The following is a 15,816-nucleotide window of genomic DNA, read 5'->3' as shown; positions in this document are numbered from 1 at the left end:
TAAGTTCCCTGCTCCCCACAAGCTGCCTGCAGGAGATGAGCTGTGATCGGCCAGTGATGCTTTTCTCTGTGGATGTGTGGGGTTCACAGAACTGAAGGGTAGGCAGGCCGTGGGCCTGGTGGCATGACCCGCCTGTTAGCCTCTGGCTGTGTGTGGAACCAGCAAGTCACCAAGGGAAAACTGGAGCCCCAGTACCTTCCTGCTGCAGCTCCTTTTCTCAGACAGGCAGGTTCACTAAAGTGAACTGAAGCCTCCAGGGCAGGAGTACAGGGCATGCCCAGTCCCAATTCACCCGCCGACAGCAGCTCAAGTCCCAGCTTTATTATGACAAAGATGGGGACAATCCTGACCTCACCTCTGGACAGGGTGCTCTCGTACCTTTTCTGGAAAGATCCCACTCCCCATGCCCAAGTCCTAGGAACCTCCTGAGAAGGAGGGCCTTCTGCTCACAGGCACCACCAGATAGCACCTGAAGTCTGACTGGAAGGGATGTAGAGGCGGCAGCTCAGTCCAGCCTGGGTGGTGAGATGCCATCACAGATCTTTTTTGCAAGAGCCTAGAGCAGAAAAGGAAGGGGGGTGCAAACTTGCCAATCTGTGTATCCCCAGCGGTAGTTCCATCCACCCCATGGGTTCCCTAGGATCTCTGGGCGGGGAGGTGTGACACTCACAGGACCCTAGCTGCTCCTCCAAGAAGGAGACCTGCTCACTCAGGGAATCAATACGGTCCAGCTGCTGGAAGGAGTGGGTCAGCAGGCTGCCAGGGTCTCGCAGCCCATGCTCTGTGGCCCGAGAGGCCAGGCTGTACAGTGGGGCCAGCACCAACTGGAGTTTCTGTAAGGGAGGTTGCAAAGAAGCCAAGTGACCCCTCTTAACCTCTATTCATGAGAATGTAAGGAAGGACCAGCAGGGGGTGATCTGTCCTCAACGGAGCTGTAGCAGCAGGGGCCCTGATTGCAAACAGAGGGAGCCCAAAGGCTAAGTAGACGCCCTTGTATAACACACCCACAACCTAGCTAAAAGATCCTGGGACCCTAGAGATAAGCTAGGAAGGTCATGGGGCCTGTGGCTTGATGAGACTTGCAAGACAGCAAGTATAACAGGCTAAGTGGGCTCTGAACCTCAGTTCCTTCCAGGCTGGCGAATCCCACACAGTGCTGCCTGGCATGGTAAGAAAACCAGAACCCCTACAGCCCTTCCGCCATAGAACCTCCAACCACCCCATGGTTTGGAACCACAGCCTCAGAGACTATGGGGTCTGGACACCAGCGAGAGCCACTCCCAACAAAGCCTCACCTGCTCCAGGACATCAACCCGGGTCTGCAGCCTGTGCACCTCCTCCCTCACCATGCTGTCCATTCCTGGGGGCAGATCCGGGTACTGATCAGAGGAGTTTCCTGTCCCCCTCTTCCCCCAATGAGCTCCTAGCCTTAGGAAGACCTGTGTCTCCTGCCACAGCTGTGGGAGCAGACCCTGGGGATGCAAGGTCTCTGGGTGCTGAGGTCTTGGGTCTCGCATGCTAATGGTGGTCCTTACCCAGGTCCGATGCACCCCTGGTGCTGGGCTGCTGACAACGCATTATTACTCACGGTACGAGTTTGAAGTGTCACAGCGCGTACCAAAAGTAATAATGTGCCGTCACCAGCAAAGACGTGATGTCTCCAGGCTCTTTCACACAACTGGCTGAGATGAGACTCCAGGTATGCCTTGTCTCCCCCATAATACCTTCCAGAAACCTCTTCAGAGGGAAGTGGCCCCTTCCACCCAGACGAGGAACCTCCCTCCTGCCCAGGCAGTCTGGGCTCAACCCTCACAGCATCGTGCTGACCTCCATGCAGGGCTAGCTGCCCTCTGTGTCCCCCATGCTCAGCTCAGCCACAGAACAGCGCTCAAAACACAATAACCACCCGAGTCCGTCGCAGCAGGGTGGAAAGGCAAGATTACCTGTTGTGGGGTTTGGGGCCACCAGGGAGGGCCCCTCTTTGGGCAGGCAGCGCATTCCATCTGCAGATGGGCTTTGCCCCTCCCAGCACTGGCACCAGTAACTGCCCACGGTATTGACACAACGCTGGGGACAACTGGCCTCTCCGGTACTGCATTCATCCACATCTGTAGGAAATGAGGGTGTCCAGTTAGTGTCTATAGAAGGCAAGGGCCTGGCCACAGACCCCTGTTAAAACCCACCTATCAATGGAAACCCACTTCAGCCAGCAGTAACCTAGGATCCACAAGGCACTAAGAAGACCTCTCCTTCAAGACGAGTGGGGCTTACCTATCTGGCAAGTATCTCCCTGCCATCCCACAGGGCAGCGGCAGTGGCCTGGGCGGATGCAACTCCCTCCGTTCCCACATGGAGGCTGGCATATGGCTGTGGGCAGAAGAGGCCAGTCTGTCACCAGCTCTGGAGGGGGTCTCCAGAGCCCTATGGCAGCCAGGGAAGCACAGCTTGTGGGGGCAGAAGGCAGCAGGGTTTCTGCTGGGCAGTTGGAAGTGGGGTCTCACACATCAGACACTGCACACTGCCCTCACCTGCTCCACAAGCCCCAGGGAGCCCGCTGGTCCTCTTCCAACCAGGGCAGCAGGCATAGCGAGGCCTGGCGGGAGTCGGCCCAGGGCTGCGGCGATAGGCAGTCCGGTAGATGGTTCTGTGGTGAACAGATGTGGTTCAGAGGGGCCCAACGTGGATGGCCCAGGCCAGGCCTTCTTTAGGTACAATGAGCCCTGTTCACCTCATCTGTTTTGGGGATATCTAGCAAGGATCACTCCCAGGGTCTCAGAGGTTCCCTTTCCAAGGCCCAGCTCGCTTGACACAGACAGGGTCAGCATACAGGCCTGTGTGTACCACTCGATCCACCAAGCTTCTGATGACACACAGGCCCAGGAAGCAGCCCAGGGCTGGCTCCTGCAGTGGCCACTTCAGAGCTGGCTAGGGCCTGGCTTGCTTTGCTTCCTGGGCTCTGGGCCCTGGTGCTAAAGCGGCTCTCTGACTCCAGCACTCCCGTAACTTTGGAGGTTCAGAAGTCTCTGAAACCAGGCATCTTGAGCCCGGGGCCAGAGCTCATGCACCTAGGCCTTCCTCGGGTGTTTCTGGGCAGGGAGGAGGCTGAGTTCCCCACATCAGAACAAGGACCTGCCCTCTTGGCTGCGTCCTGTGCTGCTCAGGTTGTTCTCTTAGCCTGGTGGGACATCGGATTGCCCACATGGACAGTGACCCTATGAATAAGAACTTCTAGCTAGCAATGCTGGGAAGGAAGGAGTAAACTCTGAAAGTAGCGGAGTACAGATGTGATGAGAAGCCCCTATACATGTGGGGGATGCCCTTTGAGGCGACATCATCTCAGAGGACAATGTTGGGCATGATTACACGGCATCCTTGGGTACCAGCCTCCAAAGCGGAGAAGCCACCTAGATCACTGATGTCAAGAATACCTCACTACTTTGGCCTCAGCTCCCCCGCTCAGGGTGAGGCAGGCTCTTGGGGCTCCAAGGATTGATTGCTCCTGTGTGGCGATGGGGGATGGGCAGTGGGCACTCACCGGTAAGTGCTGCAAGCTCGGTGCCCATCACAAGTGGTGAGGAAAGGCTGATATACACGCTGCACAAAGGACTCCAAGACGGGCAAGGCAGGGCCTCCTGAAACTCCCACGGCACACACTCTGCGGCTATAGGGGATGGGGCGGCAGAGGGACAAGAGCTAGGACACTCCAAGCCCAGATACGTGGAAACATAAGGCATGGGGGCTTCCCAGTGTTGCTGTGACCAGGATCTTCAGCTGGAGCCCACAAGGAGTTATCTCCAAGAATTGGGGCCCACCTTGGGCAGGGTTAAGGAGCTCTAGACATGACCCCAGCACCCCAAGACCCAAGCCCTTGCTCACCTGGGCCTGTAGACATGCTCGGTACCACCTGCTGCCAACACTAGACACCATGCCACAAGCAACTGTTGGGAGCCCCACATGGTCTATGTCTCTAAGCAGAGTAGCCTTCTTTTGGCGGCCTAAGGATAAAGGTTGGGTCCTGTCAATCCCCTGTGGAACTCAGGCTTCCAGCAGCGTCTGTACCCACTTACTGGGTGCTGAAGCCACCATTACCCCAGGGGATAGCATCCAAAGGCAATGCTAGCTCTCTCCTGCCTATGGCCCATCTCTACCACTCAAGTTGGCCCCTCGCCAAACACGGAGAGCTAGGCCTGCTGACCAGGACTCTTGGGGCAGGAGGAACCTGAATCCTGCTAGGATTAGGGGCAAAACCCAGAAGACAGGTTCTGGGTGGGACAGAAGTTGGCAACTAAGCCAGTCCTCCCCATACCCAGACCCCAAACTGGATTGAGGGCTTTTCCTGAATCTTCCACCATCTGAGGTGGAATGCGGTGAAGAGGTGAATGGGGCTGAAGCCGGCACAGCAGGAGACTTCCTATCCCAGGTGGTCCTTTTGGACTTGGGCTTCTTTGTCAAATGCTCAGCAAGCCCCCAAGGCAGTCTGGATTTCACAATGTACAGATGTCTGCTACCTGTAGGTGTGCATGTTCTGGCCAGCATGGGGGTCAACAGCTTGCAGGGAATACTACTCTTAGACTAGAGTATGCGTATAAACACCTCCCAGCTGCCCTATTGTGCTCATGTCTGGGGCATAATGGGACAACCTCCTCCCCCCCAACATGTCTTCAGAGCTCATCTCCAGCCTTCTTCCGGCTGTGTGTTAGGGAGCAGGAAGGCTGGTGAGGAACACAAGAAACCCCAAGCCAGATTTAATGCTCTGTGACAATGCCAAAGGGACTGAGTCAGACCTGTGCAGGGGGAGGGGCAGCTGTCCCCCTGTCCAGCACAGAGTCAAGAGTGTGGGAGGCTGGCAGGGCTCCACTCAAGGTGCTTCCTAAAGGGGCAGCTTCCCCCTCCCCAGGCCCAGCACGGCTCTACAGACCCACTACCCCAAAGGAATGGGCCAGGAGACAGGTGTGAAGGCACCTGGGGTAATCACTTTCTGTGAGACACCCCTAGGATGTCTGAGGCCCCTCTGTCCCCTCAGTGATGGCATTAAATGGTTACTGAGCTCTGGCCGCTAGCTCAGCCCCTCTTCAAGGGTTATTCCGAGTCCACTGGGTCCTACACCACAGTCAAAGGCAGGAAGATGAGAGGGAGCCTCCTCCCTGTAATCCCTATCCGTCGAAGGAAGGCAGAGATGAGTCATGGAGACTTAACGTGGGGGCAAGAAGACCATAGCAGGTGTGTGTCCTGCAGTCTGAGCCAGCTTGGGAAAATTAACCCTGAAGGGAGAGCACCCTCAGGGGGTGGGCATTATCGTGCCAAGCAAATATCAAATGGCCCTGAGGAATGGGGCCTAGAAAGAGATATAAGCCGGTGTATGACATGGGCGAGAAGGGGTCAGAAGTTTACAATCCCTGTGTGCCTAGCCCCTGGGGCCTGGAGGGTTCCTCTCCAGATGTTATTGCCCCCACAAATCTTAGTCCACAGCCACCTTCCTAGACTAGGCTGTCTAGAAAGGGAACTGTGTTTTGAAACAGGAGAAGCAATTTTGAAAAGTCATGTTTTGCCCAAGGCCAGAAGAGGCCAGCACAACAACTGGGCCAGCAGCTCATTTCCTTTGGTGTTCAGCCACTATGTGCCCCCTGCCATGAATCAGGCACAGGCTGTGGTGTGGCCTTCAAGTTGACAAGTAATCATGAACCCTCAAGTATCACCATGGGCCCTAGCAGCCCCTCTCCACCTACCGCTCAGCAGCCCCCAATGGGGGAGACTGGTCCGTCAGAGGAGGAGCCTGGACACCGCAGGAAGAGGGCCCTTGGCCCCTTTGCTGCAGGACAAGTGTCTGGACATCAGCACCCACGGATTGGTGTGGAGAGACCAGAGGGACTCGGTGGGGGCGTCCTCTCCACGGCCTTGCCCCTGCCCCTTTCCAGGCTCCTTGGCGGTAGGGGCAGAGTGTGACACCCCCCTAGGACGACCCGACTGAGCTAAACTGGGGGTACTGCAACCATGGTGGAGGTCGCATGGCCAGGATGGGTAAGGGGGGAAAGGCGCTCCGGCAGCCAGCAGGGGTCGCCATTTCTCAAGGCCCCTGGGCTCATTTTTTCTGGCGGCTGCAGGACCCGGGCTGGGGCGTGGGGTCCGTGCGCGGCCCAGCCGCAGCCCCGGCGCGCTCACCTCTCGGGTCCCTGCGATCGCTCGGCGTCGCCTGGGTGACCTACCCCAAGCTTGGCACCCGACATTCTCGGTCACCCCAGGCCCACCAGGGCTGCCACCATACCCCTGCCCCCAGCGCCCCGACCCCCCTGGCTCCCTCCGCACTCACCGCGCGGTCCGGGGCGCGCACGCGCCGCCGCAGCCGGCGTGCTGTGGGGGGCCCCCAGTCCCGCCCCGCCCCTCCCTCGGCCCCGCCCCACCTGCTGCCCGAAAGGGAGCCCTACTCCCTCCCCATGGGCTCCCCGTTCCATTAGTCCCCATTTAGCAGATGGGGAAACTGAGTCTCAGCAGCGGAGGCTCCTAAGAGCTTTGTAGCGAGTAAACCAGACCCTGGTGGTGTAGATGCGATCCAGCCTCTGAGTGCTGCCTCGAGCCCCCTTAGTGCATCCTGACTGTCCCCAGCCCTGCAGCAGGATCGAGTGTCTACTGGGGACATAGGACTAAACAGGTTCTAGGAGTCAGGAAGTCGTGAAGGGCTCCCACAAGGACTTGGCTAACTCTCCTGACTGGTGCTCCTAGGTGGTATTAAAAAACTACAGCTGACCAGGTAACTAGATGCCAGACAAGAGGTGAAGTCAGACTAGTCTTGCAGCCATGCAAAGGGTGGGCATCATGACACACCCAGCCCCAATACTAGTCTGAGATCACTGGGCAGAGCCCAGATGAGAACCACAAGCCTCCTTGGAAGCCATGGGCCTTTACGTGGGGAGACCTACCAGGGATCTCTCTTGACACCCCTTGTCACTGCCTTATTCAAGATAGTCAGAACCACCCCTGGTGTTCCTCCTATAAGCTGACCGAGCCCAGGCCCTGCCCCCCAGACTTCTGAATTGGTCCTCTTTCCTCTCTCCCAGTCTCCATTTCTGAATTCCTTCTGCATTTCTATTGCCTCTGTGATTATCCTAGCTCTGAAGGTGCATAAGCTAGTCAGTTTCTCCAACCCTAGCCACGTCTTGGTTAACATATGTTTCTGGGCATGCTCCCTGCAAGGCAGAACTCCTGACTGCTGTCCAGAAGAGTGGGGGACTCACCTGTGGTCCGGCCTCCAGTCATCCCCTGGGTACCAGTGGCAGCTGTTCTTATGAGCAGACGGAACAGCCAGAGTCTTGCCGCTTCTGGAGGCTGTGGGTCAGAAATGGAGTATGAATTGGGGCCTTGCTTACTCTCGCCCAGGCTTCCGTATAGCTACAGTGTTTCAACCTGCTCCAGACCTGCAGACCCTTCTGCTTACCCATCATGTCCCAGGTTAATCTGGCCTGGTTCCTAGAAGCAGCCCCTGACCACAGAAAGCACCGGTTTGATCTACCCAGCTCCCCACCACTGGTCAAATGTGACCCTGCTGAGTAGAATGGGTGTTCCCCTCCCCTCCAGAAGCCGAGTGCAGTGTACAGACTATGCACTAACAGGAAAGGCCTAGCCCCTCAGAGCTCCGGGGTCCACCTTGGTCGGTGCACAAGAGCTGAAGGGAGGGATTTCTGAACACGGCCTCTTCTCTGTTCATTGGCTACTACCCTGCACTAGGAATCCTCCTGTCAAATGGGACTACTGTTGTAATGGGGTTCCTGGGTCTCCTGCCCCCCCCCCAAACCCATGCAAGTCATTTATCACCCAGTCTCAGCAGTAAAGAACTGCACCGGATGCCAAGGTGGGGAGAACCCTGCACAGCTTTTGCCCATATTAGTTCCTAGAGCTGTGGTCATTTGAACCTTTGGCCAGCAGCGGGTCTCTTTCCACTGTCTGTCTGCAGAGGGCAACTTAGGTGCTTTTAGGTGGTCTTCTCTGCCTGAATTTACCTAGGCGGAGACCTAACCATCTTCTAGTCTGAAAAAGGTGTGCTTCCCAGAGATGCCCCTGATTGGAGAGAGGGTCCAAGAAGCCCCTCTATGGTTTGGGGGGCTGAGAACAGGGCTCGGGTACTAGGCAGAGGGAGCACAAGAGGCTTCACCAGGAGCCAAGATGGAGCGACAAGATCATCCAGGTGACTCCAACTGCACCTCATAAAGCTTCCTAAGCCTGAAGCCCAAAAGAGATGGGCTCATCCTAGCCCCTATTCGTGCCCCTCGATGTGCACAGCTCATCCAGGTTACAACATGGCTTTCGGGTTCCCACTCTAGAGGCTAATTTCCTGGCCAGCATCCCCATTCCCCAGGAACGCAAGCTTAGGAGACCACAGCCCTGTTTCAGTGGAGAAGAGGACATAAGCCTTGATCAAGGGTCCTGCTGGGCTGAGCTCTGACGCCTAGCCAGGGGATCCTCCCAAGAGAAAGAGTGGGGCCAGGAGGCAGGTGGGTGGGGTGCCAAGCTGCTCTCAACTTATCCTTGCATGGGTTGGTTCCATGCTGCTGGGCATCCAGGGCTGAGGTATGGAGTCCTGGCTTAGCCACCCAGAACAAGTGCTGGGCTAACAGGCCGTAAGGTCTCCTTAGCTAGATCGGAATGGCTAACAGTGAGGACCCAGCTGATGGGTACTGCAGCCATCTCATATGGGTCCTGGGGCACTCAAGACCCACACCACCCGCTTTCTACCCTGCAGGGCCATCCTGCATACCTGATGCCGCCCAGGCCTGGCCATGGCCATCTCTGCTGCTTCCGTGAAGCCAATCATGCACCCTGCCCTTCAAGGGAGCGTCTGCTGCCCAAGACCCCTCTTGAGGTCTGCCCGCCTTGTCCTGTCAGCTTCAGCCTTCCTTGTGGCCCGCACAGCAGCCTGCTGGTGCCCAGAGGCTCCTCCCGAGCAAGGAAGGGTGGCTTTTTATGCTCCATCCCGTGTAAATCGGGATTGGGATGGGCCCTTCCCGCCGGACTTCCTGTGTGTGTTCTCTGCTGATAACAGGGATCCGTCAGTGAACAAACAGGAGGCCAAGGGGCTGAGGGGGGCATTAAGGGAGGGGGACCGACCAAGGTGTGGAGGAGGGGGTTGTTGTTCCCCTGGGACTCCAGGGTCTAGCTCTGAAGCAGCCAGAGCCCCAGCCTGTGTTCAGGGACAACCTGGCTAGTGACGGTGTGAAACAGATAGTGTGACCAGGTCCTTCCCATTACACAGAGGTAGCAGGACCGTAAGACTCCGTCCATGTGGGTGACAGAAGGGGTCTTCTGCTTCTTTGGGACACAGGAGCTTGGTTGCTCCCTAAATGGATGTGACACCATGTAGGTCCCCGAAAGGGGAAGCCTGCCCCCCTGGAGCTGTGACCAGGACACATGGGGGTGTGCATTGGATGGGAACTGGGAGTAGGCCAGGCAGATGGTCTGGGAAGAGCTTGTTCTGTGTGGCTCCCAAGGCCCAGGACTGGGGCAAACACCGAATCAGGCTCAGCTCAGACTCTCCTCGATCCCAGGCTTTCCTTCCAGGAGAGCTGCCCAGGCTGACAGGGAGCCAGCCCCCTGCCTCCAGAGGTGTGTAGGCAGATGGAGCTGAAAACCTCCAGGCCCAGTTGACACAGGGGCTCTGGGATGACTATCCCTACGACCTGGGGAGCAAAGGGTGCTCTTAGCCTCTCCTCCCCTCCCTTAGTCCCAGCAGGCTGTGAAAGAGAGAGGTCATTTGGTGGCAAAAATGGGGCTCTGTAATTCCCTACGGTCCCGGTCCCCAGTGTGACATTCAGCAGTAGGAGACCCGCGTCAGACACAGAGGCCCTGTGGAAGTGGATGGGAGGAGTGCAGTGCCAAGGGCCAGGCAGCTGCCAAGAACATGCCCAGATCTCGGTGACTGAAGACACCCAGAGTGAAACTTTTTCACCCCTGTCTGTCCCTAATGATACCAGCCTGCCCGATGATGTCGGGGCATCTTTTCTGTGCCCTAACACTCTCCCACCCCACCCAGCTGGACAACTTGGGCTAGGATGGAGGTAGGGAAAGCCTGGGAGCTTCCTGGTGGAGTGTTAGGTTGGAGATACTGCCCCCACCCTGCTATTGCTTGCTTCACATTGTCAGCACCCCCCCTCTAACCTGGCCAGGGGAGGGGACTCCTGGAGGCCTCAGCCTGTGGGCAGGGAACAGAGTTCCAGCCAATTAGGATAACACACTTCTTCTCCCAGAGCTCAGTTTCCCCATTTGTCCCAAGGGGACAGGAGAGGTATTGGTCAACAACAGAGTCATGATGGTTAAAGGGGCTCACGGCATTCAAATGTTGCTGGTCTGAAGGTCTAGAGATAGGTTTTGGAAAGTGTTCTTGTCTTAAATTCAGACCTGCGAGGTGGAGACCCCATTCCCACCTCCTCCTCCTCCAAGCACACACACTGGCCCCACCCTCAGCCCTCCATTGCCTTGCTCTTCTTGGACTCTGTTTCCACCCGAGGGCTCATACCGTCGACAAGGGCCAGAGTATCCCTCTCTCATGTCACCTGGGCCTGCCCCTCTGTATCCCAGCTCATGAACTGAGCCATCTGCCTTTCCCTTGTCTCAGCAAACATTGGACTGGTTAGGTCCAGATCCTTTCGTGTACTGAAAGGGAAACTGAGGCTCATAGAGGAAAGGGACTTGGCCAGGTGATCAGTGAGGTGGACCAGAGCTGAACCAGGTTAATTCAGGAACACCCCCCCTCCTTCCCTCAGGGAATCAAATCAGTCTGGGAAAAGTCATCAGACTTGGCTGGGCCAGCAGGGGCGGAGGTTACAGAGTTGTAATCCACCCTCCTACTGGTGCTCAGTGCTTAGGGAAACTGCCCAACTTACAGGTGTGGAGACAGGCTTCAAACCAGAGTCCCGTGGGTCTGCCTGTGGAGATCTGTGAAGGGCCGCAAGCCAGTGGGGGTAGTCTGCTAGTCTGTTGTCCGTGTGTCCACCTTCCTCTCCTGACTACTCTGCCTTCCCCTACCCCAACCTGGTCAAGACTGGGACAGAGCCAAGAAAAGAGATCCTTGCTTCAGAGCCCCAGCGTACCATCTTTGCCCCCACACCGTCACCTGAATCCCAGCATGGGTGATGACTCACAGACACCCCTCAATCCCAGGGACAGATAGAGAGGGCAGGCTGGGGTCTCACCTTGACACTGGGCACATGAGGGACAGAAAAAGGAGGGGCTACAAGGAGAGGATGAGGAGTTGACTGACAGGCCCTTTGTGCTGCAGAAGGAGCTGTGCCCTAGGGAGATCAGGGACTCCCCTCCCCACCCTTGGAGTGCCTACTGCTTCAGGCCTCAGCTTGTTTATAGTCGACACAGGCTGGAAGAAGCCGGCAGCACCTCCTACTAAAGTCTGTGATCACCCACTGCCACTAGGGCACCCACACCCACACACCCGCCTCCCACAGCTCCTGCAGACTGGAGACCAGATGGGCACAGCCCATATCTGGGCCTAAAGCCCTGGGCCAGGAGCCCAACACTGCTTAAATCATCACTGAAGGCAGGAACTGCTGTAGCCAGGAAACTACTCCCCACACTGTGCCTCCGTTTCCCCACGTATCTAACTACCTCCTAGCCTACCTGTCCGTGCTTTGAGGTTGATGGTTACCAGGACCATGGTTGCCTTACCTTCCCACAAGCCAGGTAGGGTGCAGGGACAAGGACTGAACAGAGGCTTCCTGGACTCCCAGGACTCTCCTTGGACTCCTCACCGCTGAATGTCTGGCCTCTGCAGCCCCAGGAGAGGGTGGACCTAGGTCTCGGCAGAGGCCTACACGGGCATCTTGGAGAGTACAAGACCGAGGGGCGGCAGGAACAGATGTGTGAGCCAGCTGCACCCCAGGAAGGAAAGACCAGCACACTGCACAGAAGAGAAATGGGGCTTCCTGTTTATCTCCCAGCTTGGTGGCTGGCTTAGGGACAGGATGGCTCTGTCAGCCAAGCCTGGGCCCAACTTCCCATCAAAGGATGCTGAATGGTCAGTCCTCGCTGAGGTCTGGAAGGGACATGGCCGGGTAAGGTGCGGCATGGACCAATAGGTAGTCCACCACTGAGCTAAACAGAGGCAAGAAAGGGCTTAGATGAACAGAAATGGAGTCTGCGGCCTGACCCTGAGCTTCCATTCCCTTCCCTTCCCAGAGCTATCCCGCCATCAGGCATGGGTCATGGATGTCCAGGATTCTTTCTTGATAATTCCCCCAGTCAGCTGAGGCGGCAGAAGCTCACAGAAGTGAACCAGGAGATGGGAGCAAGCCCTGCACATAGGGTCCAAACATAAGCAGTGGCAGCGGAGGCTGCTGGGGGACACTTGGCTTTGCCTCCTCAGAGCTCCTTTCCTGGATGCCGCCATACATGCGTGGCAACCTTTGTTATGCTCAGTGTGTAGGCCAAAGGCTGAGGGCTGCCCATGGGCTCCCTGTTTGGCCCTCAAAGTGTCCCAGGGCTGGGATGTATCCACAACCTCTCCCCATTGGGCCTCCAGTGTTTCCCCATAATCTTTGCCTCTAAAGAGTGCCAGGAATTGTCATCTTCTACCTGTCACTGTCCCCGATCTCCAAGACACCAAGACCCTCCTGGGTCTGGGTAGATTCCCTGCCCATCATGCTCATGTCTCGTGAGGCTTCAGAGGGACGGAAGCAGAGCTTGTCTACGGCTAACGCTTCTCTCCACATCAGGACGAAGGTCCATGATGGTTACTTGCATGGGTCCTGCCCCACCCTTCCAGGAACAGGATAGGGACAAGGGTCCTTGGGGGGAACAGAAGCAGTGCAGTGCAGATACGGAAAGAGTAAAAGCCCCATCTGGCTGGTGGCCATTTGACATTATAGGGTATCGTGCTATAGCAAGTGCAGGTGTGAGTGCTCTTACAACAACCCTGTTGCCAGTGACCCAGGCTGGAGACAGAGCCCCACTGCCACAATCAAGGTTGCTCACCGTCCTGACCCCTATAGGCCCGTGGTGTGTAACGAGACCCACAGGTGCTGTGCTCACTCGTCCAGCGTGTTCAGTCCCCAATCAGGTCACTCTGCAGCCCGTGGCGGCATAGCCCAGCGTTTACCCACACGCACTGCTACGTTTTGTGGGGCCTCTTTCCAAGCCCAGACTTTCCCCAGACCTGAGCACCTATGCATTCTCTGCACCCAGGCTGTCTCTGAGGGGTTATTGGTTCCAGGAAAGGCAGAAAACCAGCAACTGTGGAGCGGCACTCCCTGTGCTGTTAGGAGTGCCACTGGGTCCCCTCCGCAGTCTCAGCGGGCAGCCCGTACCGCTGTCATTTTAGCTGTTCTGCTGAGTTTACAGTGGAAGTGTGTGCTATTGCTCCATCCGTGTCAGGACTTGAGCCACAGAATCCCACCCTAAGGAGAGATTCATTTCCCAAGAAGATTCCCTCGCTCCTCACTCACTGCTGGGGACTCAGGAGGAGCAGGCCAGAGCCTGCAGCTCCATGGCAGAAGCATCATGAGGGCACCGAGGAAGGAGAGAGGTGTCATGGGCTGTACTGTGAAGAGGCAGGAGATGTCTCTGGGTATGTCAGCTTCTTCCAGGATCTAGACTCCTCCTACCCCAATTTGCTGACCTTCATGGATGGGCAACCCAGACCTTAACAACAGGGAAAAAATACTCCATCTCCAGGGTAGAAAGGGAAGTACCCAAGAACTCAGGTCCTGGGTCACGTCAGTGGAACTAGCGTTGGGCCAGCATCCCAGCCCCCATTTAAGGCCATCCTGCCCTCTTCTTCTCTCCCTGGTAGAGGGAACCAGAGTGGGCACTCAGAAGCAGGGAGAAAGAGAAACTAGAAGGTCAGGCCTACAGGCAGGCTCTGGGCTGCTGGCCTCTCCTGGAGGGGAGGAGCTGCCTCACACCAAAGCCCCAAGGGAATGGCTGTTCAAGGTCACAAAGCCTGTCACTACTGGGTCTAGACTGCCAGGGCTGAAGCTTCCCCAGGCTCTGCCAGCATGGGGAGGGGGTAGAGAACTCTCTACCTGGTGACAGCCAGTTGGCCACAGCGGTCAGGGGAGGCAGGGATCTCTGGGAGGGGATGAGTCAGTGAGTGTCCATCTTGTGAGACTATTGTGGGCTTCCATGGAGGTTTCCCCATATGCCGGGTCAGAGTGTGGAGAATATCAGGAGTATGGGGGGGATGGGGATCTTCAGCCCCGCTACTATGGGACAGACCCAGGATCCCAAATTTAGAGGCTGGATGTTGGCCCTAAGGTTCCTCTCACCTCAGGCACCCATGCTGCCCAGCTTTAAGCTGCCTATTCTTGTTATTTTTAATATCCTTTAAAAGCTGGAGGAGGGGGGCCTGTATCTATGGCCCCGCCAGAAATCTCTGTTTCCTCTGGGCCAGGAAACAGGAAGTGTGTGTGTTGGGTGATGGGGAATCTGGGCCTCCGAGAACAATGGAAACACCATTGAGGGGAAGGGGAACTACGTCAGGGCCTGGAGCTGCAGGAAGCCTGACCTCTCCTTCTGTGAGCCTGAGGGGGCTCTGGCATAAATTTAGCTTGAGTTCTTTTCCTGAGGAAAAGCCCCAAAGCTCCATGGTGGGAGCAGGGGAGCAGAGTCTGATCTCAGTCCTTGGCGGGTCAGGGTTTCCTTCATCTGTGGGTAAACTGAGGATGGGGGAGAGAAGAAGCAGAGGTTTCTGGGTCCTGAGGCATTGACTACTCTCTCAGTCCACCTCTCTGCTAACGCTTTGCCTGCAGACATCAAACTGGGTCTCCAGGAAATGCTGTGCCCAGCCCTGGGCATATACAGTCACTATAGCTGTGTGGCTACAGGCAGCGTGTGTCACCTCCCAATCCCACTTTCCTAATTCCTCAAGGATGTTGACTCTGGCTGCCCATGGCATGGCAGGGCTGATGAGGGTGGGCACCACTAACAGAGAGAGCCCTGGGCTCCTTGTAACACTGCTTCATGGCCCTAGGCGGCCCAGGAAGAGGGCTCACGAGGGGCCAAGCTGGGAATAACAGATGGGTTCCTCTTGTTAGCACAGCAACTTTATCAAGAGGATGTTCCCAAGCGTGGTCCACACATTAGCATGTAAGACTCAATGTGCTGGGGACAATCGAAGCTTGTGTGACCGTTATCACCGGCAATTCTAGAGTGCCGTCGCTGCCATCCCCAGGCCTCAGGTAACCCTCTAACGCAGTCTCTTGTCTCTCGAGAGTAGCCACACTGGGACAGCACTTATTGTGACTGCCCTCTCTGCTGTCGTCGTTTTTCGTTTCTTCCCAGTCATAGCATGAATCATAGCTTGGTTCCGGTTGAGGCCCATTCTGTTATACGGCTAGCGCACATGGTGAGTCCATTTACCTGTGCACCACGGCCTCCTTTAGTTGTTCTGAACCTGGTGCCGTGGTCTTTCAGACCATAGACAACCTTTTGTGGCCATGCATCTGGGTTGGGAGGCCAGGGGTCAGACGTCAGTCTGTATCTGATTCTCTTAAAGGGCTAGCCCCAGCTGTTTTCTAGGCACTACCCCATGTATGATCCACAGCCTCTGGCCATCTCCAGGGGATCTGGGGAGCTAGTGAGGATGAGGCAGCTGGTGGAAACAGTGCCCCATTCCGTCAGGATGCCAGTACAGGGGTTAGAGTGACGGAGTTGCTGCCGCTGCTGCTGCTGCTACTGCTGCCCCTGCTGCTCCTGCTGCTACCGCTGCTGCAGCCTCCTCTGGACCAGGCACAGATCTCAACCATGCACCCCCACCACACTCTTGTAATTCTCTTGAGGAATAACATCACTTGGGTCAGCTCCTTCACCTTGCTGTGGCTG

At 56.6% G+C, this 15,816-nt stretch overlaps 1 protein-coding gene across 6 annotated transcripts; it reads right to left on the bottom strand.

Annotated features, from left to right (window-relative positions):
- Positions 1–311: 311 nt before the first annotated feature.
- On the bottom strand, positions 312–11,869 carry Egfl7 (EGF like domain multiple 7). 6 transcript variants are annotated; one of them, XM_041675186.1, is made up of 10 exons: positions 11,665–11,869; positions 7,230–7,320; positions 3,877–3,995; positions 3,536–3,661; positions 2,529–2,644; positions 2,272–2,367; positions 1,944–2,108; positions 1,296–1,360; positions 671–833; positions 312–556 (listed from the first exon to the last, which is right to left on the bottom strand). In XM_041675186.1, the coding sequence occupies exons 3-10, from the start codon at positions 3,954–3,956 to the stop codon at positions 534–536; spliced, it is 834 nt and encodes a 277-aa protein (XP_041531120.1). In that variant the 5' UTR covers positions 3,957–3,995; positions 7,230–7,320; positions 11,665–11,869; the 3' UTR covers positions 312–533. The 6 variants fall into 6 exon arrangements, with proteins under 6 accessions (XP_041531120.1, XP_041531119.1, XP_041531121.1 ...); XM_041675185.1 differs by lacking the exon at positions 11,665–11,869 and adding an exon at positions 8,747–8,903; XM_041675187.1 differs by lacking the exon at positions 11,665–11,869 and adding an exon at positions 7,430–7,509.
- Positions 11,870–15,816: the final 3,947 nt, after the last annotated feature.

This window comes from Microtus oregoni, unplaced genomic scaffold (genome assembly GCF_018167655.1).
Source record: "Microtus oregoni isolate MIOR12 unplaced genomic scaffold, Mior012 000025F_ref0000491, whole genome shotgun sequence".
In the NCBI taxonomy this organism is placed as follows: domain Eukaryota; kingdom Metazoa; phylum Chordata; class Mammalia; order Rodentia; family Cricetidae; genus Microtus; species Microtus oregoni.
The sequence above is the reverse complement of the archived record's forward strand: the minus strand, read 5'-3'. Positions and strand labels throughout refer to the sequence as shown.